General features: G+C 47.1%; 1 protein-coding gene across 2 annotated transcripts; it reads right to left on the bottom strand.

The window, feature by feature from the left end:
• Positions 1–9524: 9524 nt before the first annotated feature.
• Positions 9525–17320, bottom strand: CD300E (CD300e molecule). Of its 2 annotated transcripts, none has more exons than XM_025859906.2 (4): positions 17182–17320; positions 14238–14570; positions 11798–11909; positions 9525–10964 (listed from the first exon to the last, which is right to left on the bottom strand). In XM_025859906.2, the coding sequence occupies exons 1-4, from the start codon at positions 17219–17221 to the stop codon at positions 10781–10783; spliced, it is 669 nt and encodes a 222-aa protein (XP_025715691.1). In that variant the 5' UTR covers positions 17222–17320; the 3' UTR covers positions 9525–10780. The 2 variants fall into 2 exon arrangements, with proteins under 2 accessions (XP_025715691.1, XP_073742103.1); XM_073886002.1 differs by having other exon boundaries at positions 14238–14345; positions 17182–17302.
• Positions 17321–27479: the final 10159 nt, after the last annotated feature.

The raw sequence follows: 27479 nt of genomic DNA, 5'->3' as shown, positions 1-27479 counted from the left end.
GAAAATTTCCAGAACTAGTGCAAAAACTGGATCCATGCAGAATCAAGTTAATATGATTCTGAACAACTTGAGAATAATTAATTATACTCTTTATGACTTTTTGTTTTGTTCAAAACCTAGCTACTTTTTTTTAGTGCTTTGCTTTTGCAGATTTAAGGAAACTTTGTCTCTTAAGCTGACTTACAGCAATTTGATAAAATATACCTTTGTGAACAAAATGCAAACATTTCTCTTTGCCCCTCCCTGAACCCTCCAGAATTCAGAAACTCAGTGAGTATTCTTCTGTTTTTATGGCAATCTATTTGTTCAGCTCAATAAGAATGTCTTCCCTAGGGGCTGAGCAAGATGGCAGAGGAGTAGAAGACCTGGATTTCCTCTGGTCTCAGGAATTCAGCTGAGTAGGGATCAAACCATTCTGAACACCTACGAACTCAACAGGATATTGAAGAAAAGAATAGCAACAACTCTCCGAACAGAAAAGCAACCACTTTCTGGAAGGTAGGACGTGTGGAGAAGTGAATCTGAGGCAATATTCGGGAGGATAGATGGCAGGGGAGGGGGCCTCCGTCAGCCACTTCTGGCAAGTGATAGAGCCGCGGAGCACAAAATCGGAATTTTAGAAGTCGGCTCCGCGGAGGGACGTCGCTCCAGTGGCTAAGCGGGGGGTGGAACCCTCGGGGTCACAGAAAGACCGGGGGTGCCTGAGTGCAACAGAGCTCCCAGGTATCGGAGCGGGGAAGCCAGCTGCAGAGACGGAGCCGAGGCACGGGGTCTCAGCTCGGGGTGGCCATAAAACGTGATCTGCGACCCAGTCGGGCCACTGCTCCTCCAGCAGGGACCCAACAAGCGGCAGAGCCGGGGGGACTCTCCTTCCTCCCCCGGGAGGAGCGGCGCGGGAGCGCACCGCAGGGATGTGCTGGGTTTGGAGACTCCACACGGGGTCGGGTGCCGGAGATAGAAACGCTCGGTCACAGGCCGGGTGAGCACGTTGTGCGGCCGGAGACCGGGGACACGGGAGTGACTGCTTTTCTCTGGGGGCGCACTGAGGAGCGGGGCCCCGAGTTCTCGGCTCCTCGGGGCGGAGATTGGGAGGCCAGCATTTTCACTCTTGTCCTCCAAAGCTGTACCGAGAGCTTGCAGGGAACAAAAGCTCCCGAGAGCAAACCCGAGCAGATTGCTTAGCCCGGACCGACAAGGATGGGGCAATTCCGCCTCCGGCAAAGACATTTGGGAACCACGGCAACAGGCACCTCCCCCAGAAGATCAGTACGAACAGCCAACAAAGACCAAGTTTACCGATCAAGGAGAACGGGAGAACTCCAGCGCTAGGGGAATACTGCACATAGAATTCATGGCTTTTTAACCATGATTCATTAATTTTCAAAGTTAATTTTTTAACTGTTTTTTTTATTTTTCTTTTTCCCTTTTTAAAACAACATCTTATCAATCCCTTTTTTAAAAAAACATTTTTATTTTTCATTTTTAGAGTCATATTCTATCCCTTCATAGTAGTTACCCTTATTTGTGGCATATATATATAAGTTGTTCTCTCTTTAAAATTTTGAGATACAGTTTCTTCTAACACATCAAAATATACCCTAAATCACTAGTGTATGCCTTTGTTCTAGTCTCCTGCCTGATCATATTTGATCATATTCTATTTTTTTGTTTTGTTCTGTTTTTGTTTGTTTTTCTCTTTTCCTTTTTCTTTTTTTTTTTTCTCTTTCTTTTTTCTTTCTTTCGCTTTGTTTTCCCCTGGTTTCAGGTCTTTTCTGATTTGTATACAGTATATTTGCTGGGGACGTTGTTAACCTGTTAGCATTTTGTTCTCTCATTCATCTATTCTCCTCTGGACAAAATGACAAGACGAAAAAAATCACCTCAGCAAAAAGAACAAGAGGTAGTACCATCAGCCAGGGACCTACTCAATATGGACATTAGTAGGATGTCGGACCTAGAGTTCAGAATCATGATTTTAAAGTTACTAGCTGGGCTTGAAAAAAGCATGGAAGTTATTAGAGAAACCCTTTCTGGAGAAATAAAAGAACTAAAATCTAACCCAGTCGAAATCAGAAAGGTTATTAATGACGTGCAATCAAAAATGGGGGCACTAACTGCTAGGATAAATGAGGCAGAAGAGAGAATCAGCGATATAGAAGACCAAATGATGGAAAATAAAGAAGCTGAGAAAAAGAGAGATAAACAACTACTGGATCACGAGGGCAGAATTCGAGAGATAAGTGATACGATAGGATGAAACAACATTAGTATAATTGGGATCCCAGAAGAAGAAGAAAGAGAGAGAGGGGCAGAAGGTATATTGGAGCAAATTAAAGCAGATAAGTTCCCTAATGTGGGGAAGGAAACAGGCATCAAAATCCAGGAGGCACAGAGAACTCCTCTCAAAATCAATAAAAATAGGTCAACAACCCAACATCTAATACTAAAACTTATGAGTCTCAGAGACAAAGAGAAAATCTTGAAAGCAGCTCGGGAGAAGAGATATGTAACCTATAATGGTGGAAACATTAGATTGGCAACAGACCTATCCATAGAGACCTGGCAGGCCAGAAAGGACTGGCATGATATCTTCAGAGCACTAAACAAGAAAAATATGGAGCCAAGAATACTATATCCAGCTAGGCTATCATTGAAAATAGAAGGAGAGAGAAAAAGCTTCCAGGACAAACAAAAACTAAAGGAATTTGCAAACATGAAACCAGCCCTCCAAGAAATATTGAAAGGGGTCCTCTAAGCAAAGAGAGAGCCTAAAAGCAGCATAGACCAGAAAAGAACACAGACAATATACAGTAACAGTCACCTTACAGGCAATACAATGGCACTAAATGCATACCTTTCAATAGTTACCCTGAATGTAAATGGGCTAAATGCCCCAATCAAAAGACACAGGCTATCAGATTGGATTAAAAAACAAGACCCATCAATATGCTGTCTGCAAGAGACTCATTTTAGACCCAAAGGCACGCACACATTGAAAGTGAGGGGTGTCCATTATCATTACCATGCTAATGGACACCAAAAGAAAGCTGGGGTGGCAATTCTTATATCAGACCAATTAGATTTTAAAACAAAGACTATAATAAGAGATGAGGAAGGACACTATATCCTATTTAAAGGGTCTATCCAACAAGAAGATCTTACAATTGTAAATATCTATGCCCCTAACGTGGGAGCAGACAATTATACAGAGCAATTAATAACCAAAGCAAAGAAACACATTGACAACAATACAATAATAGTGGGGGACTTTAACACCTCCCTGACTGAAATGGACAGATCATCTAAGCAAAAGATCAACAAGGAAATAAAGACTTTAAATGACACACTGGACCAAATGGACTTCACAGACATATTCAGAACATTCCATCCCAAAGCAACGGAATACACATTCTTCTCTAGTGCCCATGGAACATTCTCCAGAATTGATCACATGCTAGGTCAAAAATCAGGTCTCAAACCGCTACCAAAAGATTGGAATTATTCCCTGCATGCTTTCAGACCACAATGCTCTAAAACTAGAACTCAATCACAAGAGGAAACTCAGAAAGAACTCAAATACATGGAGGCTAAAGAGCATCCGGAATGAATGGGTCAACCAGGAAATTAAAGAAGAATTTAAAAAATTCATGGAAACCAATGAAAATGAAAACACAACTGTTCAACATCTTTGGGATACAGCAAAGGCAGTCCTGAGAGGAAAGTATATAGCAATACAAGCCTTTCTTAAGAAACAAGAAAGGTCTCAAATACACAACCTAACCCTACACCTAAAGGAGCTGGAGAAAGAACAGCAAAGAAAGCCTAAGCCCAGCAGGAGAAGAGAAATAATAAAGATCAGAGCAGAAATCAATGAACTAGAAACCAAAAGAACAGTAGAACAGATCAACGAAACTAGGAGCTGGTTCTTTGAAAGAATTAACAAGATTGATAAACCCCTGACCAGACTTAACAAAAAGAAAAGAGAAATGACCCAAATCAACAAAATCATGAATGAAAGAGGAGAGATCACAACCAACACCAAAGAATTACAAACAATTCTAAGAACATATTATGAGCAACTCTATGCCAGCAAATTAGATAACCTGGAAGAAATGGGTGCATTCCTAGAGATGTATCAACTACCAAAACTGAACCAGGAAGAAATAGAAAACCTGAACAGATCTATAACCACTAAGGAAATTGAAGCAGTCATTAAAAATCTCCCAACAAACAAAAGCCCAGGGCCAGATGGCTTCCCAGGGGAATTCTATCAGACATTGAAAGAAGAATTAATGCCTATTCTCCTGAAACTGTTCCAAAAAATAGAAATGGAAGGAAAACTTCCAAACTCATTTTATGAGGCCACCATTACCTTGATCCCCAAACCAGACAAAGACCCCATCAAAAAGGAGAATTACAGACCAATATCCTTGATGAACATGGATGCAAAAATTCTCACCAAAATACTAGCCAATAGGATCCAACAGTACATTAAAAGAATTATTCACCACAACCAAGTGGGATTTATCCCTGGGCTGCAAGGCCGGTTCAACATCCGCAAATCAATCAACGTGATACAATACATTAACAAAAGAAAGAACAAGAATCATAGGATCCTCTCAATAGATGCAGAAAAAGCATTTGACAAAGTACAGCATCCTTTCTTGATCAAAACTCTTCAGAGTAGAGGGATAGAGGGTACATACCTCAATATCATAAAAGCCATCTATGAAAAACCTACAGCGAATATCATTCTCAATGGGGAAAAGCTGAGAGCTTTTCCCCTAAGGTCAGGAACACGGCAGGGATGTCACTATCACCACTGCTATTCAACATAGTATTAGAAGTCCTAGCCACAGCAATCAGACAACAAAAAGAAATCAAAGGCATCCAAATCAGCAAAGACGAAGTCAAACTCTCACTCTTTGCAGATGATATGATACTGTATGTAGAAAACCCAAAAGACTCCACTCCACAACTGCTAGAACTCATACAGGAATTCAGTCAAGTAGCAGGATATAAAATCAATGCACAGAAATCAGTGGCATTCCTATACACCAACAACAAGACAGAAGACAGACAAATCAAGGAGTCGATCCCATTTACAATTGCACCCAAAACTATAAGATAAGGCCTCCACTGTAGCAGCCAAGAAGCCTCCTGTGTGGATCCTCCTGATGCCTCTTTTCTTTATGATCCTGGAGTGGTTCTGCCAAGGATAATGGACTATTACAGCGTTCAAGACTCTGCCAATGATGGGTTTTAAAATCCAGACCATCCAGTAACTATAAAGCTGGAATTAAACCAAAAAGCTTCCGAGTGTTCTACATGGTCAAAGACCCACGATGGGCCAGGTGTACAGAGGTCTGCTGATTCCACCTCCTCCTGGAGTAAGAATCGCCTGAACGTAAGATAGAAGACAAGGTTGGACCATCTCTGACCCGCATCCCATCTGTTTGCTCAATACATTTCCTATTAAATCTATGGCTTTCCTGGGCTCCTTTGAGATTATTTCTTTGGGACACTATTTCAGTCTTTTGTATGTGAGAGGACGACCCTTCCATCCTAGAGGGTCCAAAGTGACTCTAAATTGAATGCTAGAATCATAATGTGTCTGGCAACTGGGAGGTGGAAGACAACAGAAGGGAGAGACCTAGATGTTGCCTTTTAATCCCCTCAAAGAGTTCCCAACGAGGGCTCCCCTCATATAGATGTGAAATTTCACTGATGGCCAGGAGTGGATAAAGAAAAGCATAAGGACTTGGGTTTGGAAGTTATTTTCGCTGTTTGTATTTTTTAATTTTTTTTTATTAGAGAGAGAGAGCATGCCACTGGAGGGGAAGGACAGATGGAGGGTGAGAATCGCAAGCAGACTCCACGCCCAGCATGGAGCCTGATGCAGGTCCCGATCTCATGACCCTGAGATCATGACCTGAACTGAAATGAGGAATCCAACGCTTAACTGTCTGAGCCACCCAGGTACCCCTAATTTCTGTATTTTTTGAAAAAAGAGTATCATGGTATATATATACCTCACATATTAGAAAGTCTTCACAAGGGGTTCCTGGGTGGCTCAGTCGTTAAGCATCTGCCTCCAGCTCAGGTCGTGAGATCGAGCCCCACATTGGACTCCCTACTCAGTGTGAAGCTTTCTTCTCTCTCTCCCGCTCCTCCTGCTTATGTTCTCTCTCTGTGAAAAATAAATAAATAAAATCTTTAAAAAAAAAGAAAATTTAAAAAATTTTTAAAAAAGAAAGTCTTCACAAGCTAGGTGTACAGTTGAATGAGCCTTTTTAAGCAGGAATACTTGGGTTACTGTCATTGCAATCAAGATCTTTAGGGATATGGATATCTGACTATAAATTTGTCAAAACTAAATGAAGTTACTCTTTTTCCCCTGTAAGTTATAAGTGTTTTGTGGGGAGGGGCTTTGAAACAATGTAAATATCCATGTGTCCCTGTATCTACAGCAGTGGCCTCCAAGGACAGGGGACTCAGACGGTGGTCACAAGAACAGTTCATTTCTGTCCCTCCATTTGTCCCTTAGCCACCCTGGTCCTGCAGGTGCAGGGCTCCAGGGACAGTCGGGACTTCTCCATCCAGACAGGACAAAGGAGCGGCTCAGATCTGTCCCCATCATGCCTGTGATGCTGTCCATCCCCCTGCCAGCTCAGACCACCATCATCCCCTCTTGGTTTGACCTAAAGTTTGGTCTTTCCACCCTCCCACCCTCCCCCACGCCCAGCAGAGCAAGGACAAGCCAGAATGCCAGGCCCTTCATGTTTATCTTCCTCCCACTCACACATCAAAAAATAACACAAGTCTTTTTCTATTTTAATTTTCAAACGTATACATATTTCCTCCCAATAAAACATTGGGGTTTTGTTGGGGGGGGGCGGGTTTCTCTTCTACTTACGTTCTTCCTGGGCTCTGCTCTTTTTTGTGTCCATATTTTTTGAACCACTTTTGGGGAACTATATCTCTTTTCTGAGCTCCTTTTTAGTGAGGTCATTGTCTGTCATTTCTCTGAGACTGAGCGGACCTATCTGACCTCTTGCTCTGTGTCCTGGAGCATTTCCTCTCTGAAGCAAATTCACCAGCCACCTTTTGCTGTCTCTCTGTTCCCCTCCTTGAGCCCGTTAGAAAAGGCGCTGGTTCGTTTTTGGCTCGAGTTTTCCTTTGAAAGAGGTCAGGGCTTCGCCAAAGTGGGTGTGTCGGGGCAGGGTGGGGGGGCATTCTGCCACAGCGGTGGCTTCTGGTGGGGAACAGCTCTGCCACTTGCTGACACCTGAGCCCACGCGGTTCTGGGTCTCGCGTCAGGAAAGGGCGAGACCTCAAGGCCCAGCAGCCTGCGTGTTACCGCGTGGGAGCTCGGGCCCGCTGTCCCCGCCGCAGGGCTGAGTCACAGAGCGGCCCTTGGCAGCAGCCAGCACCCTCCCCACAGCCGCCGTGCCCACGGCAGAGGCAGCATGTTCCTCTTTACTGTCTTGTCCGACCCTAGAACGGATAGAGGCCGAACGGTCCCGTTATCCATGCTTAGATTTTCCTTACTTTGTCATGTCACAGATTCTGTGGTCAGGAGTTCCAGCTGGTTGAGACAAGGACGGCCTGTCTCTGCTCCATCATGTCTGGGGCCTCAGTTGGAAAGACATATGCTGGTGGGGTGACTCACATGGCTCAGTGCCACTGTCATCCGGAAGTTTCTTTGCCCACGTGTCTGGAACATGAGCCAGGGTGAACCAACCAGGAACTCAGTCCTGACTGTTGACCCGAGACCCTACAGGTAGCCTCTCCCTGTGGCCACCGGGTTCTGAGTGGGAAAGCCCCCAGAGCCAGCGTTTCTAGAGACTGAGGAAGGGGCTACGGGGTTCCTCCTGGCCTGGCCTCGGACGTCACACAGGGTCACTGTCACCAGGCTCTATCTGGGCCTTCCAACAGGGACAAACATTGGTTCTTGGAGGGTGAAAAAATGCTACTCTTTTCGTATATAAAACATAGATGATCTATTGGTAGAAGATCAACTGATCAATAGAACATGGACATATACAGTATATCTTTGGCATTAAAATGTCATAGTGCGGAGGGGCGGGGGTGCACTTCTAGGAAGAGTAAACAGTCTCCTTAGGAGGATAATTATGGAATAACATTTGGGAAGCTCTGCTCTGGGCTACTGGCTGCAGTGGCCACAGCCCACCCAGACTCAAGGGGAGGGGACATAATCCCAACTCTTAATAAAAGGAGTGTCAAGAAATTTGCAGTCCTGTTTTTTAACTGCCACATGGAATAATATTAATCTAGTGTCTTCACATCACATTAAAGAATGAGGAGCCCGGAAGGGCTGAGCCCCCTGGCCCGTCATAAGGCCAGGGAACAGACTTGGATCTGCCCCGGAGCCAGCCTGGGGCTGGCCCACACGGCGTCCCTGCAAGTGCATCTGTGTACTTCAAAGGTCAGTTCCCAAGCCTGCAGGGCACCATATGGCCCCAGGTGTAAATACTAGGCAGACACAACGATGTTCTGCAATTTCTCTGCTTTACTCACAGATCACAGACTGCATCCATAATTGCATGAACTTATGAATGTTTTGTTCAGGTCACAATATTTTTTAAATGGAGTTTGTTGCCTACATGTAAATATGAGCAATTTCACTTCTGGTTTCTCTTTTAAAAGCAGAAATGCCAGGAAACAGCGGGTCCTGCATGGAGAGTGTTTAAGACCTTCCTGCAGCTTCCTAGGGCTTCCAGGATACCATTAAAGCACACGGATTAGAAAGGAAGAAATAAAATTGTCCCTCTGTGCAGATGACATAATTGTGTAGAAAATCTCAGGGAACCTACAAAAAAAACCAAAACAAAACAAAACAACAACAACAAAAAAAAACCCAACTGCCAGAACTAAAAAATGAGTTTAACAAGTCACAGGATAAAAGATCAATACACATATACACATACATACACACATAAACATACACATATACACGTACACACACACACACACACACACACACACACAGTGCTATTTCTATACTAGCAACGAGCATGTAGAAACTGAATTGAAACAGTGCTATTCACAGCTGCTGGACAAGAAGAAGAAACACCTGGTATAAATCTAACAGAACATGTGCAGCATCCATATACTAAAATTTACAAAACTTGGGTGACCGAAGCCAGGGAATATTTAAATAAATTGTGAGAGGTACCACATTATCAATACCGGAAAGATGTCAATTACCCCAATACGATCTATAAGTTTAAAATGATTCCTATCAAAATCCCAGCAAGGCTGTTTTGGTAGATAAAGACAAACTCACTCTAAAATTTACATGGAGGGTGCCTGGGTGGCTCAGATGGTTAAGCGTCTGCCTTCGGCTCAGGTCATGATCCCAGGGTCCTGGGATCGAGTCCCGCATCGGGCTCCCTGCTCCTTGGGAGCCTGCTTCTCCCGCTGCCTTTCTCTCTCTCTCTCTCTCTCTGTCTCTCATGAATAAATAAATAAATAAAAAGTTTAAAATTTACATGGAAAGGTAAAGAAACTAGAATACTTAAAATTAAGTTTGAGAAAGAATAAAGTACATCATAAGCTTCTCTCTTGCCCAGCATTTTGTTTCCTACATCGCCCTATGTGTGTTTTATCATACGGTCCATATGTGCCTCTTTGGTTAAATTTCTCCTTCTGCAGAGTCCTGGGCCAGTGCCAGTTCTCCTCAAGGGACCACGAGGGGCCCTGCCCTAGCAGAAGCCATGCTGGGACTTGGGTTCTGAGCGTGGCCGCCCGGCCAGCAAACACAGCGTTCAGGAGCTGAGCGTTTTCTAGAAACTGGCATCATGAGCTCAGGGAAGGCTTCGCGTGGCAGAGATGAGAGGGCTGGTCTAGACACAAGGAGCTGAGTGGAGCCGGGGACGCGTGCTTGTGACAGACTCTGTACGGCCCTGCGCACTTCCGGAAGGGAGCCATTGACAAGCATTTGAAACCAACTGAGTCCTTTCTGGGGCTGGTATGTCCCGTGGTGCCTGTGGCATCATGCCATCCCAATGGGGAAGTATTTCTTCACCTCTGGGTCCTGTGCCCTTCTTTGGAAAACTATGTCTGCTTGTCCTGTGGAAAGGGCCAGCTGTTGACATGTGTCTTCAGCCAGACTTCTACTGAAGTGGACCATCCATCAGCTCTGTGCACAGGAGGCCCTCCCAGTTGGGGAATTCCAGGAGTGATGTTCGGTGCACCTACTACATCATCCCACTACTGCTCCAATCAGCGCCAGAGCTTTAACCTGAGGTTTCTCAGTCATAGCTGGCCCAGGCAGAGAGATGCTGAGCCCAGCCATACACTCCCTGGTCTCAGGGACACAAGTGAGGTTGAAGCCCTCTGAGCCCAAGGATGGAGGTTGTGAGGGGCAAGTCCTCACGGAGCCTCCTGGCTGCTGGAAAGAGGTGGTTATTGCCCTGGGGAACACTGAACTGAGAAGCTTTTGTGGAAAGGAGAAGCATAAAGGGCCAGGCTTCCCAGCAACTTCCAGAGAATTCTTGCGCTTGGGAGGTAGGCATGAGGGCAAGGAGCTAAAGGATCTGTGGCAGAGAAAGGAGGACCCAGAGCATGAACCCAGGAGACTCATCCTTCCTGCACCTGAGGACTCAGAGCAAGTGTCCTCTAAGACCCAAGATTCTCCCTCCAGGCACTGGAACAATACCCTCAAAAAGACCTGGGTCCCTCCAGAATCCAGGCACTGCTGCCCCCCTGCCCTGGAGTCCAGAGTCTGAAGGTCTCTCTTGTCCAGTCTGAAGGGCTACATTCTTGGACAGGGCATTCCTGGGGACAGTGTACTACATTGTGGATTATCCTCATTAGGCTTATTTCCTCCACAGCTCGTCTGAGGCCTCTTCACCCAGAGGAGAGCACCCACCAATGTCAAGAACAGGGGAAGCTTCAGGAAGATCAGGAGCCAGAAGTGGACACTGCTGAGCAAGGACCTGTGGGGGAACATAGAGACAGGAAATGACTGGCTCCTCAGGGGGAAGCCCGGGACCCTTGTCTCCCAACCAGTCCCTGTGCCCTGACTCTAGAGCCCTCATATCTCAGGATCAAACCTGGAAAGGACACTTGCCCGGGCAGCCCCTCTCTGGGACCCCATCACCTCCCCTCCCTTGACCATGAACTGCCCCCGGGAATCCTGTTAAGGAGAGGTGATGGGGCAAAGAGAAGAGGGGCCCAGCAGTGCCTGCTTTCCAGAAGCTTCCTCTCTGTCTTTTTCCTCTCACATTTCTCCTTATCAACTGACTTCTTGAAAGCCACCCTCACTCTCACTTTAAAGCCCTGACCCTTATCCTCGGCCCTGCAGGGCCAGACGACAACATGGCAGCCCTTTCTGGGGATCTTGGGAGGAGGAAAACAGCCTGGAGACAGCCCATCTTTCTCTGTACCCCACAACGAGCTCCGGGATCTCTGGTACAGCAAAGACCTTTGTAGGTAAGCCCAAGTTAGGGCCACAGAATCAGAAGCCAGAGTCCAGAACCAGGTGGGGAAGGGGAGGGGGAGGGATGGGCATGGGAGGAGCTGCATGTTCACCTGAACCAGCCTCCTGTTCCCCTGCAGCTGCCCCATGTGGGAAAGCATTCCCAAAACAAGTGATACTTTCCACGTGGAATCCCCATGCAGCCATGGAGAATGTAAAAATCAGGACCAGAACAAGAAGAAAACCCAACAGTGAGGTAAAAAGGTCATGGTGTGTTGCCAGCCCCCACCACAAGGTCCCATAAGGCTGCCAAACCCCCTCTTCTGTGGGCTCTAGGCTGTGGGCCCTTACCCTGAGCAGTAGGTCAACACCTCCTCGGTGCTGGGGTTCTGCTTGCCGTTCAGCCCCAGAAAGGCAGCAGGTACAGCTTGACATGTGGTCCTCTCTGTTGTTTTATTTGGTGCTGGAGACAAATCACATATCAGGCGCTTGCTCTCTCCCCAGCCATGCACTAAGTGCCCAGTTGGACCCAACGTTACACACGATTGCCCACTTGCAGAAGGGACTTGAGAGATGCTCTGAAGCTAGTCCCAGTTCACTTCCAGGATGGAGTGAGCCTCTCAGGGACCAAATGAGACGCTTCCATAACTGGCCATACGAGCCACCTCTAATAAGTGCCAGATCTTTCTTTCCATCCCAAGTCTGACTCTGCCTAGGGTGAGAGCAGGGGTCTCTCACAGGCTTCTCCAGCCGAGGAGGAGCCCCAGAGGGAAGAGGAACAGGGGCAAGTCTGGAAAAGATGACTTCACCTGTAGCCCAGAAGCCTGAAAGAGACTGTGGGAGGGGGCTCACAGCACCCTTCAGATGGAAACTAAGGCCACTTTAACTCCCTGCTGCGCAGGAGCTAAACCTCGGGTGTCCAGGCTATTGGTGTAACCTGTGTCTCTGCCCCAACCTCATGACTGCCCCCAAAAAAAGCAAGCCTCCCAGAGGCTTAGCCCTCCCAGTGCTCCCAGGACAGGCTGTTTAATCTGACCATGGTCCTTGATGTCTTTGCCACTGGGGATTCATTGATGGATGTGGCACCATCCCTGCCCTCACACAGGGCAGAGGCGTCTAAGTAGATGGATTCACGTCAGTAGAGAGTGGACACAGGGGCAGAACTCCCATCAGATACAGCAAGAGCACAGAGGACGCAGACCTCAGCTACCATCCAGGCAAGAAGGTGAGAAATGAGGAATGGTGACACCTAGAGGAGGCCACAGGGAGGACATGAGAGAACCCAGCATTTTTCTAGACTGGGGTGAAGAGAGAGTGTGGATAATTGATGGAGGAAGATACAGATGAGCAAGAAGGGAATTTGGTTCAAGGGGATGGGAAGGCAAGGAGCTCCAGGGTGAGGAGCCAGCCTCAAGATGATTGTTCTTGAACAAGTGGAGGGAAACCACCCTCAACCTAGAAGGGAAAGGGGGAAGAATGAGTTAGGCATTGCAGAAGTTTGTAGGGGGAGAAGAAAAGAAATTGAGAGATTTCACGTCTGATATCCCATGTGCCCTTGGTAAGATAGAAGAATGGTAGAGTCATATTAGAAACCATGAACTTGTACTGACACCCATAGGCGCCGTCTGTGACTTCTCCAGCACTACTGCAGCAGAGAGATTTTAGGTAGGAGACCAATTCGCCCTAGCTTGCCTGGGATGTTATCCAGTTTTAGCATGGAAAGCCCCACATCCCAAGAAACTTCTCAGTCCTACACAAACCCCAATGATTGCTCACTCTAATTTTAAGATGGATCCAGGGATGAGGGTTTTGAGAGCTGGGTAGGGAAATGGTGCATGGTAAGTGAAGAAAACATAGTCTTCCATGAGAGTTGGGCCTGGCTTAGGAAGGAAGTGAGATCAGGGCAAGGGAGGGGTAGGCAATAAATGGGGAGAGAATGGAGAGAGGGATCCAAGGACTGGAGGCATATGTGAGATTGAGAACAGGGCCAGCAGGGGTGAGGGTGTGGGAAGGCTGATGCACAGAAAATTGTCTGAAAGGACAATGCCTGAGGGTAGGGTTCTGGACATGGACCACTTTGGGGTGACAGCAAGATGTGCAATGTTGCCATGGAGTGGGATTCTGGAGAGTGGAAGTGCAGGCCACTGCAGTTGAGAAGGTCCTGGAAGCTGAGACAGTTACTCATTAAAAACTCCCGAGACGATGACAGGGATTAGGGGTGTCAGGGAGTAACCTAGAAGCCAATGGAAGGCCTTGCCAAGGAGAAGAAGGGGATGCATGTGGCCATGTGACACAAATGTTAAAGGAAGCAGATGGGACAATAATAGGTTGGAAGTTGTGATGGGAGCTGGGAGAATTTGGACATAGCTTCATGATCCTATAGCACATGGGGGTAGAAGAAAGAGCAGCTTCCACTCAAGAAGACTATTTTTTGAAATGAGAGGAATGAAGCCAATTTCAGGACAGTATAGTGGAGAGAATATTCTGTGAGGAAGCTGAAGATGTATGTATGAAGAGTTTATTTTCTTTGGTACAGGTTTCCAAAGGGCATGGTGGAAATAGTTTTGGTCCAGCATGGAGGGGCCTCCCGGGCAATGGAGTGAGGCCCAGGCCCTGTGAGAGTGAGGGTACCTTCAGCTACACACCCCCATCCATGCCAAGGCTGAGAAGTCAGCTGCCTCTCACCCTGCCCTCATCATAGGCTCTTCCCAACACCACTGGGACAGAGGACTAGACAAGACCCAGAGACAAGACCCATCAGCTTCGCTGCTGGAGTGAGAGAATTTCTTACCTGCAGAAACAGACACGTTAACCTGGACTAAAGGGTCAGGTAACCATATTCTCTGAATTCTACACCAGTAGGATCCAGCATAGTCTGTAGTAAGGTTCTCCATGGTCACTATAAAGGTGAAGTTATCAGCATGGTCTCTGATAGACACACACCCACTCCTCTCTTCTTTCTCTTCTCCCTTGGTCTCCACAATCTTCTCACATGTTATGCTGTACTCTCCTCGGCACCAGTATTTGTTATGCCTCTGGTATCCCTCCTTGTACTGACACGGCACACTCAGAGAGCCACCCAAGGTGCCCGTCACAGAGCTGGGGCCCATCAGGGACAAAGAGCCTGGAAAATACAAGCCACATCCCAGGACTCCATCCCAATAGCCCCTACAGCAGCTGTCTGCCTGAAGACCAAGGGGAAAATTGCCAGGGAGGTGTGGACGGTTCCGGGCTCAGGGATGGGGGCCTGGAGGGACATCTGAGCTTAGAACCTAAGCCAGATGGTCTGGAGACTATGGCCAACAAGAGAGGTAGAGACCTGTGCCCTGTGAGCCCAGAAACACTGAGTAACCACACAAAGATCCTGCCCTTTGGGGACAGGGAGAATCAGAACAAAGCTGGAGGAGCAGAGTGAGCTAGCTGTCCTGCCCTGTCTTTAGCCTTTGCAGGCATGAGATTCAGTGACGTATAAAAACACTTCACTTTGGAGTGAGGCTCTGCATGCAGGTTTTCTGCAACTCAAACTTTTTCTGTAGGAGCACAACTTCTTGTTTACTCCACTCTCTGGGTGTTCTCAAGAGAGGAAAAGTAAACCCCTGGCCCTCATCCAGACTACTCTCGAGGGAGGAACAATACACTGTTAGGAAGGGCTGGGTCCCAAGGAGACCCTCACAGGCTCCTTGACACAGGTTTGGGGCACAAAATGACCACCCGCAACCCCATCACCATCCCCAGGGTCTTGCCATCTTTCTTTACCACCTTTCCCCCTTCCCTTCTCAGGCTAGCCATACAACTCTCCATATATGTAAAGTGGTGACATTTTTCCAAATGGTGTTTGTAATTCCAATGGGTATGGTGGGTGGGAGAATGCTGGAACAGAGAGGAAGGAGCTAAGCCAGAAGCTGGGATGGAAAAAAAAAAAAAGAAGAAGAAGAACCAAAATTTCAGTCTTTACAAGTGACTCCAAAGCTTTCATCTGGACCCAGGAGGAACTCTAGCTGTAAATGGATGGAAAGCTGAACCTGTGGGGTTGGAGAGATCAGTCAGTGCACGTGAAGGGGTAGGAAGAAGTTTCCATCTCCAGTTTAATTGCACCCAAGCTAGGGCATTTAGGCAATTTTATCAGAGTTAAGCAAGCAGATGTTGAGGTAGCAGTGATATGCTGGTAAACCAGCTCTGGGCAGGGAGCAAGGCGAGGTGCAAGGAGAAGTCATGGTTCGTAGTGTTTCCTGGTTTCTGTGGTGTAAATACTCTCACTATAACTAATTTCAGGCTAACAACATGCTGTCACTGGATGTAGGGTTGGGAAAATAAGACCATAATCAGCTCTTGTGAGCGGGTGCAAGCCAGCTTTAGCCACTACTGCTTTGGGTGCCCATTTCCTAAATTATGGTGATTCAGGAAAAAGTCCATTATCAAAAAAAAGAAAATATCCATTATCATCGTCATCCTCATTTAAGACATTTTGAGCACCTCCCATGTGTAATGAGATACATCTCTTTTAAATGTCTTCTGAGTCTAAGATCTCAGTTATGAGGGCCCTGGGGGAACTTGAAGATCATCCCATCCACTCTCTTGTGTTACTGAGAAAAAAATTACGTTTTGGCCAGTGTCACCCAACTGGTCTTCTTTCTTTAAATCTCTGCCTTTCCACCCACTATTCTGGAACAGTCCATCATTATGTTGGGCAGGTTCTATGTCTCACCCAACATAAAAATTATTCTACAAACATGAAGAATACCCTCTAATTTTTACCCTGAACTTACTTCCCACAGAGAATGGGCTCTCATGCATGTTGAATGTCTTTTATTTTTTTAAGACTTTCTCTTCCTAGTAAGTCGGAGGGGGAGATGAACCACGAGAGACGATAGACCCTGAAAAACAAACTGAGGATTCTAGAGGGGAGGGGGGCGGGGGGATGGTTTAGCCTGGTGATGGGTATTAAAAAGGGCACATTCTGTGTGGAGCACTGGGTGTTATGCACAAACAATGAATCATGGAACACTACATCAAAAACTAATGGTGTAATGTATGGTGATTAACATAACAATAAAAAATTTAAAAAAAAAGACTTTCTCTTCCTAAACTCCAACCTTCAATGGACAATTTTATTTACCTGACTACACCACACCTTGTTCTAGCGGGGGTTTAAGGTGGATACTGAGGATGCTTTTTTAGACCCTTCTTTAATTCCTTCTAAGAAACCTTTCCAACCCCTTTAAACTAAGCTCTGACAAAACGGAACTATTGCTAATTCCTGAACTTTCCATGATCTTTAAAGAGATCCACACTTTTGCATAAGCTATTCACACTTTCCACTCAGCCAACTCATTCATCCATCAAGACCAAAGTCCAGTGAAGCCTCGGTGAGGACTTGCATTGCGTCAAGAGAAGTGTTTGGGACCTCTGTCATGCACCTCCATACCACATGAACAAATCTCTTCTACAGAAAGTTCTACGCTGTGTCACAGTGACTTGGCTCCCTCATTCAACCATGAGTCTCTGTGTGCAGAAGTTGCTCTCCTGGCACACAGCTGGTCCTGGCACACAGCTGGTGCTCAGTAAGTGTATGTAGGATTTGTAGATGAATGTCTGAGGGGATAGAAGGATATACAGATGGATGAATGGACGTGTCCTTCCTGTTTCTGCTGAGACTTCTCCTCTGGCTTGAACCCAGGACAGACCTTCTACCCACTATTCCAATACCAAGTGCCCAAAGCCCCAGCCCCACTCACCTGAGAGGCAGAGAAGGAGCAGAACTGGGGACAGCCACATGGTCTTGTCTCTCTGTCTGGTGCCCCAGCAAATCCAGATGCTTGTGACAAAGCCTGCGGTGTCCACTTGCTACTTGATCAAGTTTCCTTTGTGTTTCTGCCTCTCACCTACTTCCTTTTTCATCTCCTAGCCACTTCCTAATGTGAAGCTCTACTTAGGAAAAGGGGAAGAGTGGCAAGAGATACTTCAGAGAATGGCCTAAGAACAACAAGAGAAATCTGCTGATCTTTTCTTCATTTAATGGCAATATAATATTTGGATCATACCCCAAGGCTTCATGAAAGTCAGTCCCAAAATATAAAACCTCCAACAGAGGACAGCCTTTGTCCCCATCTCTCATTTTTCTTCCTGTCTGAGGCTGCTTGCTTGACCTAACGAGCTGTCCCTTCTCTCTGGCTGCATACTTTTGGGTCATAAAACACCCCACTTAAATATCTGGGGTGAGGACTCCCCATAACTCTCTCAACCACTACCTCCATGTGGTTGACCTCATATCTCTTCCTCTAACCTAGTCTCTCTTCTGGGCTCTGGACCCAACTTTCTGACCTCCTGTGGGGAAGCTCTACCCGCTTGTATGCTATTAATCTAATTCAATATGAGGGTGTGGTGAAGGGCATAGATTCTGGAGTCATGCAGATTCAAATCCCATCTCCATCATGTACTAACCATGTGCCCTTGGGCATGTTGCTAAATCACTCTCATCCCCAGCTTCTTCATCTGTAAAATAGAGTAATAGTAACCATTCTTACCTCATAGGAAATAAAGGGGTGAACAAACGTAAAGCACTTGGCACAGGGCCTGGAACAGAGTAACAGCTCAGTAAATGTTAACTATCTTTAGAATAGTCCTGGACCAGGACTAGCTTCTCATCTGGTCTGTCAACCAGCTATACATTCCCTCCAATTCAACTTACACATCAGAAACATATTCTTCTCGAAGACACAGGTATCAGCTTTGCCCAAATTATTTAAGTTCACAACAAAGCTGTAAGGCAGGTACCATTATCCCCATTTTATAGATAAGAAGACAGAGGCAGAGAGACGTCCTGAAACCAGACATCATCAAATCAAGTCCACATATCCCAGGCAAGTTTGTTAGCCCTAAGGATTTGGGGGGAAAGCCAGTAGAGGAAGTAGGAAACTGACAAAGAGCTTAGCAGGTAAGAAGTCAAGAGATCACCTTCCCAAAGGAAGCACAGCCTCTTTCCCACCTCCATCGCCCCAAAATCTTACCAATGCCAGAGGCCACAGGCTGCACAATCCACAGCATGGCTTATACGACATGGGAACCACTCTCTGGTGTCAACTCAATGCCCAGAGCCATTTTGCTTGGGGCAGCAGGAGGCCCATAGGGCTCTGGCCTGCACACCCCCATCAGCAACTGTCAGAAGCCCCTGGAACACATACATTTGGGGGAAGAGGCTTAGCTCCTAGGAGACAAGGCTCATCTTATCACTGTCTGCTCCACTACACTAGAAAGGAGATAGAAGCTGGGGCAGTGCCAAGATGAGCACAGACAACATTAGGGAAATGCAGCCATCAAGGAATGCAAATCAAAACCATGGTGATACACTACTTTACACCCACTAGGATGGCTACCATCAAAAAGTCAGATAGTAAGTCTTAGCAAGGATGTCAAGAAGTCAGAACACCCAGGGGCACCTGGGTGGCTCAGTCGTTAAGTGCCTTCAGCTCAGGTCATGATCCCAGGGGGGTTCTGGGATTGAGCCCCGTATCCGGCTCCCTGCTTGGCAGGAAGCCTGCTTCTCCCTCTTCCACTCCCCCTGCTTGTGTTCCTCCTCTCACTTTGTCTCCCTCTGTTAAATAAATAAATAAATAAATAAATCTTAAAAAAAATTTCAGAACATCCATATACCCATTCATGGGAAAGAAAAATGGTGCAACCACTTTGTGGAAAACAGTCTACAAATTCCTCAAAGGATTCCATATAGAGTTACCATATGACCCAGCGATTTCATTCGTAGGTGTACACCCAAGAGAAATGAAAACATATGTCCATGCAAAAACTGGTACACAAAGGTTTCTAGTAACATTATTCAGAATAGCCAAAAGGTAGAAACAACCCAAATGTCCATCAACAGATGAATGGATAAACAAAATGTGATCTAACCTTACAACGAAAAAAAAAAAAGAAGAAGATAGCAGTAGAGGAAGAATGAAGGGGAGTAAGTCAGAGGGGGAGACGAACCAGGAGAGATGATGGACTCTGAAAAACAAACTGAGGTTTCTAGAGGGGAGGAGGGTAGAGGGATGGGTTAGCCTGGTGATGGGTATTAAAGAGGGCACATTCTGCATGGAGCACTGGGTGTTATGAACAAACAATGAATCATGGAGCACTACACCAAAACAAATTATGTAATATATGGTGATTAACATAACAATAAAAAATTAAAAGATCTAACCTTACAACGAAATATTATTCAGCCATTAAAAGGAATGAGACCTGCTACAAGGTGAATCTGAAAATGTTATGCAAAGTGAAGGAAGCCAGTCACTGAAGACCTCATAGTATGTGATTCCATTCATTACAAAGTCCAGAATAAGGAAACCTATAGGTACAGAGTCGTGTAGTGGTTGCTTTAGACTTGGGGAGATGCAGGAAGAGATGATAGCTAGAAAGTATGGGGTTTCCTCTTGAAGATGATGAAGATGCTCTAAGATGGGGTGTGGTGATGGCCGCACATATCTGTGAGTACGCCAAAAGCCACTGAATTGCACAGTTTAAATGGGTGAGTTGCATGATATGTGAACTATATCTCAATAAAGCTTTTTGTTTTTTTTCTTAAGATGAGCACAGAGAGGCAGGAGGCTGGCTGGTGGGTGGGAAGGGAGAGGTAGGCATGGGAGATGGGTCTCAGAATGGTGCTCTCCTCTGCCCCCCACCCCATTCTGTGTCTTTATTCTTCAACCAGAGCATAGCACATGGGCCCGGGGAAGACCAGGCTTTTCAGAACATCAGCAGTGGGAAGTGAAGGGACCAGGGTAGGGGAGATGGCACCACACAAGAGAGCTGCATCCCAGAGACAGGTGTCTGAACCTCTCCCCCACTCTCAGCAATGAGCGACCCATATGTAGGCAAAAAGTCAGAAAGCTTACCTCCAAAATTAGAAGAAAAAAAGATGAGACACCTGCCCATACAGGTAATGCTGAGGAAAGGTAGGATGAAGCAATAACAAGCACGAGCTCGCCCATAATTGCTTCTACTAACATTTCCTTTATTAAAAAAAAAAAATCCACACAGCTCTTGAGAGGTGCTCATGATAGAGTTCTAAGAAATAAAACAATTAAATGACAAATGCATTTTGAAAACTGAAAAAATAAGAGGACTCTGCATAAAACAATGGAGACGAAGAACAATGTGAGTCAAAACCTTAATGATTGAGGAGAGAATTTTTCTGGGGGCCTGTCCAACTCCAGAAAGGACCCCATGCAAGCACTAATAAGCAACTACTGTAGAAATAGAGTGTTTGAAGCGGAGGCATGATGTCCTTGAATGGGTGTCAAATCTGGATGTCAGTGTGTGAAGAATGCAGACGTTGCTGGTGCTTTTGAAAGAAAAGGAGGAAGCTTTGAAATCTGATTCAGTGGCTTCCCTGCTTTCAAACTTTCTCCATCTCCCCTTTAGCTATAGTCAAGTCCAGACCCTGGTGTGATATACCAGACCCGGCTCCTGGCTGGCTTCCAGCCTCTCCCAGTCCTCCACAGCTCACACTCTGTGCCCCAGCCATTGCAAACGACTTCCAATGCCCAAACAGCAGGTGCTCCCTTGGGCCAGCAAAATGGTGCACACGGTGATCTCTCGATGCCCACCCAACCTCCCATCCACCTGTCCGGGCACCTGCACCCTCTCAGCTTCCTTCAAGATACAGATAAACCCTTCCTTCCCAACCCTGGCACTGGCAGACTTGACCCCTGCCTCAGCCACCGCTGCACCTGTGTTAATGTCATTCTCTCCTAACCCTGCCCCAACATGCTATCTCGGGTTTTCTGTCTTCCATTTTGCTCTGTTTTGTTTTGTCTTTGGAGGTTCCCTCAGGTCCTGTGAGTTGAGTTCATTGGTCCAGGAAACCCCCCCCCCAACAAAACTTGTCATTTCTTTATTTGGTGCTTTCAATTCCATCACCTGTTCACACACCTCAAAAACAATCCTTCAGTGGACATCCCTGCATCCCTGTGATTATAAGGTACATCTGCTTGCTTTGTATGCATATGTTTAGCCGAGATGTCTTTCAACAGATGAATGGATAAAGATGTGATTCATACATACAATGGTATATTATTCAGCCATCAGGAAGGATGAATACCCACCATTTGCATCGACATGGATGGAACTAGCGGGGATTATGCTAAGTGAAGTAAGTCAAGAAGAGAAAGACAAATATCATATGGTTTCACTCATATGTGGAACATAAGCAATAGCATGGAGGGCCATAGGGGAAGGGAGGGAAATCTGAAGGGGGAGAAATCAGAGAGGGAGACAAACCATGAGACACTATGGACCACAGGAAACAAATTGAGGGTTTCAGAGGCACCTGGGTGGCTCAATCGTTAAGCGTCTGCCTTCGGCTCAGGTCATGATTCCGGGGTCCTGGGATTGAGCCCCCACATCAGGCTCCCTGCTCAGCGGGAGGCCTCCTTCTCCCTCTCCCACTCCCCCTGCTTGTATTCCCTCTCTTGCTGTCTCTCTCTCTCTGTCAAATAAATAAATAAAATCTTTTTAAAAAAAAAACTAATGATGTACTATACAGTGGCTAACTGAACATAATAAAAAATCAAAATAAATTTTTAAAATAAAAATAAAAAATAAAATAAAATAAAACCAAAATTTTTGGATGGTTTCGGGCCATCCATCTCATTCTGGTTTTACTTTCTTCACTCAGCACCAAGTTCTTTTTTTTTAATAATTTTTTATTGTTATATTAATCACCATACATTACATCATTAGTTTTGGATGTAGTGTTCCATGATTCATTGTTTGTGCATAACACCCAGTGCTCCACGCAGAACGTGCCCTCTTTAATACCCATCACCAGGCTAACCCATCCCTCCACCCCCCTCCCCTCTAGAACCCTCAGTTTGTTTTTCAGAGTCCATCATCTCTCATGGTTCATCTCCCCCTCCGACTTACTCCCCTTCATTCTTCCCCTCCTGCTATCTTCTCCTTTTTTTTTCCTTAACATATATTGCATTATTTGTTTCAGAAGTACAGATCTGTGATTCATCAGTCTTGCACAATTCACAGCACTCACCATAGCACATACCCTCCCCAATGTCTATCACCCAGCCACCCCATCCCTCCCACCCCCTACCACTCCAACAACCCTCTGTTTGTTTCCTGAGATTAAGAATTCTTCATATCAGTGAGGTCATATGATACATGTCTTTCTCTGATTGACTTATTTCACTCAGCAGAACACCCTCCAGTTCCATCCACGTCATTGCAAATGGCAAGATCTCATTCCTTTTGATGGCTGCATAATATTCCATTGTGTATATATACCACATCTTCTTTATCCATTCATCTGTCGATGGACATCTTGGCTCTTTCCACAGTTTGGCTATTGTGGACACTGCTGCTATAAACATTGGGGTGCACGTACCCCTTTGGATCCCTACATTTGTATCTTTGTGGTAAATACCCAGTAGTGCAATTTCAGCACCAAGTTCTTAAGCCTCATCCATGTCACTGAGTGTCCAGTTTGCTGTTTTCCAGCTTCAGCTTCTATTCCATAGCAGGTGCCCAAGGCCACTCGTCGGTGCCCCGTATTGGACGCCTAGGTAGCCCCAGCTCCCTGCCTCCATGAACAGTGCCTAATGAACATCCTCTAACATGAGTCCTAGGGGCCTGCAGAACATTTCCCTGGGATATACACCCCAAAGCAGGATTTCCAGATCCCAGGGTAAACATACCCTCAACCTGAGAGTTGCTGTCCAGAATGGCCACACTTGGCTGTCAAGTCTCATTCCTTGAAGCCAAAGTCTACAGCCAGAACCTGTTTCACTAACTGGAGGAGAGTCTTCACAAACTGTGAACTGTGACTTCCCCCTTTGATGCTGGCCAGCAGTTTGGCATGGATTTATTCAGTATTCAGGTAAAAAAAAAAAAATAGTTCCTCAACTCTTACTGAAATCCCTCTGTCTAGACTGTCCAGGGCAGCTTAAGAACAATTCAGGATCCTCGTTTGGCTCCTCAAGAGCAAAAACCAGGACCACCAGCCAGGACCTTCTGGTGCAATATCAACAATCACTTCCTGCCTGCACACGCCACAGTGGATTCTGGGCGCCCGGTGGATGAACACCCAAGCCATCGCTAATTCTGCCTACAGTGGCTCATTCTCCCGACCACTCCCAGTACTGCTGCCCCAGTCACCCTCCCCGACCCCATATCAGGTTGTCCTGCTTCACTGGGCCTCTTGGGAATGGGGGTCTGTTCCTCTGAGGCCCTGCACACCCAAACACCAGGCCTCTGGCTTGTCCTCACTCTGCTTCTCATGGGAAGCCTGACTGTTGTCCCCTTAACCACTGGCCTCCCACTCCTTCAGAGAGTACACCTCTCCCTGCCTGGCACCTCTCTAGTTCCCAGTTCCTTCATTAGAATGGTGGCATCCACCTCCTGACGACGGCTGTGAGGAATGAATGAGATCACTGACATCAAGTGCTAGGCACAGACCCTGGTCTAATGTTAGCAACTGCTACCACACACGCACACACACACCCGTGGGCTGACCAAATGTCCCCCGCCTCTGTGCCTGGCAGTGAATAGCTGTAGCCTCCATATCCTCCCACCCATCTGGGTAGGTGGTAGTGGTTTCATGGGACCTGTGTGTTACCTCTCCTGAACTTGCTTCATTCTTTTCTCCATCTCTTCCCCCCACCCAGCGAAGATTCAGTAAGTGACAAGTCCCAGACCCACTCACCCAGAGGCAGAGAGGGGGCTGAGCTACAACCTGTCTCCCCAGAGACAGAGACAGACATTTGTTCCCCAGAGGCACGGAGAGACAGAATAGAGAGCAGAAGGGAGAATGGCTCACTATGTGGGGAGCACTGGGCTCCACGCTTCACCCTTCACCTTCACGCTTCTTCTTTGACTCTGTAAGGCTGCTCTGTTACCATGCCTGCAGCAGGTTGTATTTTCCAAACACGGCCACAGCAATATTTCTAGCCCCATGTGCTCTTCCAGAAGCCTGACACATCTCCTTCGAAAGGTGGAATCTATTTCCCATCCCCTTGGAGCTGGGTGGGCTTGTGATTGACTGTTCTGACTATAGAACATGGCGGAAGCAATGTGTGACTTCTGAGAACAGGTCAGGAGAAGGAGACAGCACCCACCTGGCTCTCACGGGACACTTGCTCAGGAACCCAGCCACCATATTGTGAGGAAGCCCAGACCACATGCAGAGATCACATGTGGGATTCCAGCCAACAGCCTCTGCTAATGCCAGGTGCATGTAAGTGAAAGAGCTTTCCAGTGATTGCAGCCCCCAGCATCTGAGCCTTCCAGCTGAAGGTCCAGACATCCTGGACCAGAGACAAATTTCCCTACTATACCCTGTCCAAATGCTTGACCCACAAAATCCATGAACATCATAAATCATTACATTATGCCACTAATTTTTGGCACAAAACAGCCACAAGTAACTAGAACAACCATAGTCACTAGAATCATCCTCTTTTTATAGATGAAGCAACTGAGACACACAGAGGTTAAGTGACTTGCCCAGTGTCATCACCCTGCTAGTAAAAAACAGAGTTGCAATTGGAACCCAAACACTGGCCACTAACACCTTCACACTTAGAGATGAGGAGAGAGACAGAGCAGAGAACCAAGGCAGAGGCTGGGTACAGGGGCTCTACTTGGGACCTACAGCAGGTACTAAGGTGTCACACCAAAGCCAGGGGTGTCCCAGCCTGGCATCCTCACCAGGGGACTATAAAGCCAGGACAGTGGGAACCCCCTGCAGGGATCTGTTTTTTTTTTTTACCAGGCAGGAAGGCCAGGGCTGGCCATGTGACCAGTCAGACCCAGGCTCCCATGCTGGCCAAGGTCTCAGTGGTCCTCATTGCTACTGCACTGAGCCTACAAAGCAGGTCACAAGTCACTCTCTGCCTCAACATTCCAATGGCTCAGAGTCTCCAGTCGTCATGAAACTGCACCTCTCCGCTTCCTCAAGGGACCCTGGGATTACACAGAGAGGAGAACTGTCCCTGGGGGAGGTGCCACGGCCAAGCAGGAGGACCCCCTATGACTTCTTGGGGGGTGCCCAGCCCTGTCTCACAGCAGAATACCCCCAGCACAGGCAGGGGGTGCTGGAAGGAAGGGTCTTTCAGGGACCTCAGCCAGTCCTCCAGGAAGCCCCATAAGAGGCCTTTGGGTGAGGCTTCAGCACATTCCCACCACTGTGGGGACACTGATAATCCCAGAAGGCAGGACTCAGACCCTCCTGCTCTCCCTCACACCCACACACAGATCAGGCACATGACATAAAATAGAAACATGGTAAAAATGCTGGTGGATTTGCACATGCTTCCTTCTGAGTGGGGGGCCCAAGTGAGGGAGCTGCAATTACATAGTTGCATTCATGCTGGGTTAAGAAGGAGCAGAAGAGCATGGCTGGGGACCCTGAGGGAGCCATAGGGTGGGGGGGCGATGACACAGCTCATATGCCACCTCCTTCGAGGAGCCCTCCTGGGTGCCGTGTACCCAGGGTAACCCCTCCCCACCCAAACACCATTTAATCCCTACCTCACTGACCCCGCCCACCCACACACTTACACTGCACCTGTCACCATCCATACAGAGTGAGTGGCTGGAGGTCTATAATGGACGGGCTTCCCCAGCCCCACCACTATTCCTGGTTTCCGTCCCTTTCTTTCCTCACCTCCCACTCCAGGGTCCTCATTTGCAACTCCCTCCAAGTCCACTGGGCTGAGAAGACTGAGACTATTTTCCCCGCCCACCGCCCACCTCACCAGACTCGGTCCATAATAGACAGGCAATGAGGTTTCAATGACTGAGGGAGAGAACCAAGGAGACCACCCAGAACCCAGAAACAAAGCAACTTTTCCCCTGCCAGAGCCCGGAGATATAAGTGTTGCAGCTTTGACTTGACCTGGATTAGAGTGTCAATGGTTACTATCTTGAAAGTCCTAACTAACCACCAGCTCTGTGATCAGCACTTTATCCCTACCACTTATGTAATGCTCAAAGCTACTCTAGAGATATTATTATTATCCCATTTTACTAATGGGGAAACTGAGACACAAACTGGTTAAGTAACTTGCCCAAGTCACTCAGCCAGCAAATGGCAGAGCTGAGACTTGAACACAGCTTTCTGACTCCAGGGTTCAAGCTTCAACCCAACATATTTCACCTGTCACGCTTACATGCAGGCACGGATGCATGTTCTTACACACACATATGTACACACACACAGGTGCATTCCTTGCCCCCCTGGGCAACCAGTCCCGGGCCATGGCTGGAGGCTCGCTTCACTCCTCAGCAAGAGAGGTTGAGCACCCCTGACCTCAACCCATGTAGGCAAAGGGGGTGGGGAGGTGGAAAAATAGTCACTGCCACCAGGGCCTCGGGGACACTTGTGGCCCTGTCCACCCCACACCAGTAAGTGTCTGCATCCCCTTCCTCCAGGCCCTCCATAATCACATGGAAGAGTGCTCTCTGGGGCTGTCTCAAAGGGTCACTGGGCCACGCCTCACCTCCTGCCCCACTGCTTGTGCCGTTTCAGACAAAGTCTGCCCAGGGGGACCCTCAGCACCAGAACTTCCTCTAACTCTCTTCTCCCACATTTTACTGGCACCCCATCACCATCATTCCTCCCACCATGCCTGTGAAGATTCTGCGAGTGCTCAGAGTGAAATAACCTGAAAAACACAAATCCACACACCTCTAGCCAGTGCATCCTGGGGCCCTGCCCAACACTCACTCGCTTGCAGTAATCTTTATTTTATTTTTAGATTGTATTTATTTATTTGACAGAGAGAGACACAGCAACAGAGGGAACACAAACAGGGAGAGTGGGAGAGGGAGAAGCAGGCTTCCTGCCGAGCAGGGAGCCCGATGCGCGGCTCGATCCCAGGACCCCGGGATCATGACCCGAGCCGAAGGCAGATGCTTAAGGACTGAGCCACCCAGGCTCCCACTTGCAGTAACCTTTAATGAACAGAGACACCATCCCTATCCCTGCATGTCCCCCACATCTTCGCATGCTCACCCCTCTACA

Source organism: Callorhinus ursinus, unplaced genomic scaffold, assembly GCF_003265705.2.
Source record: "Callorhinus ursinus isolate GAN/ISIS: 27379988/994484 unplaced genomic scaffold, GSC_fseal_2.0 scaffold68, whole genome shotgun sequence".
Taxonomy (NCBI): domain Eukaryota; kingdom Metazoa; phylum Chordata; class Mammalia; order Carnivora; family Otariidae; genus Callorhinus; species Callorhinus ursinus.
This window is presented reverse-complemented; position numbering and strand designations above follow the sequence as displayed.

Coding starts and splice junctions, on each gene's coding strand:
- CD300E (XM_025859906.2), bottom strand. CDS start 17,221: ATGTGGCTGTCCCCAGTTCTGCTCCTTCTCTGCCTCTCAG. Junction 14,571..17,181: donor GCTCCTTCTCTGCCTCTCAG/GTGAGTGGGGCT, acceptor TGTATTTTCCAG/GCTCTTTGTCCCTGATGGGC. Junction 10,965..11,797: donor GTGTTGACCTACTGCTCAGG/GTAAGGGCCCAC, acceptor GTTCCCCCACAG/GTCCTTGCTCAGCAGTGTCC.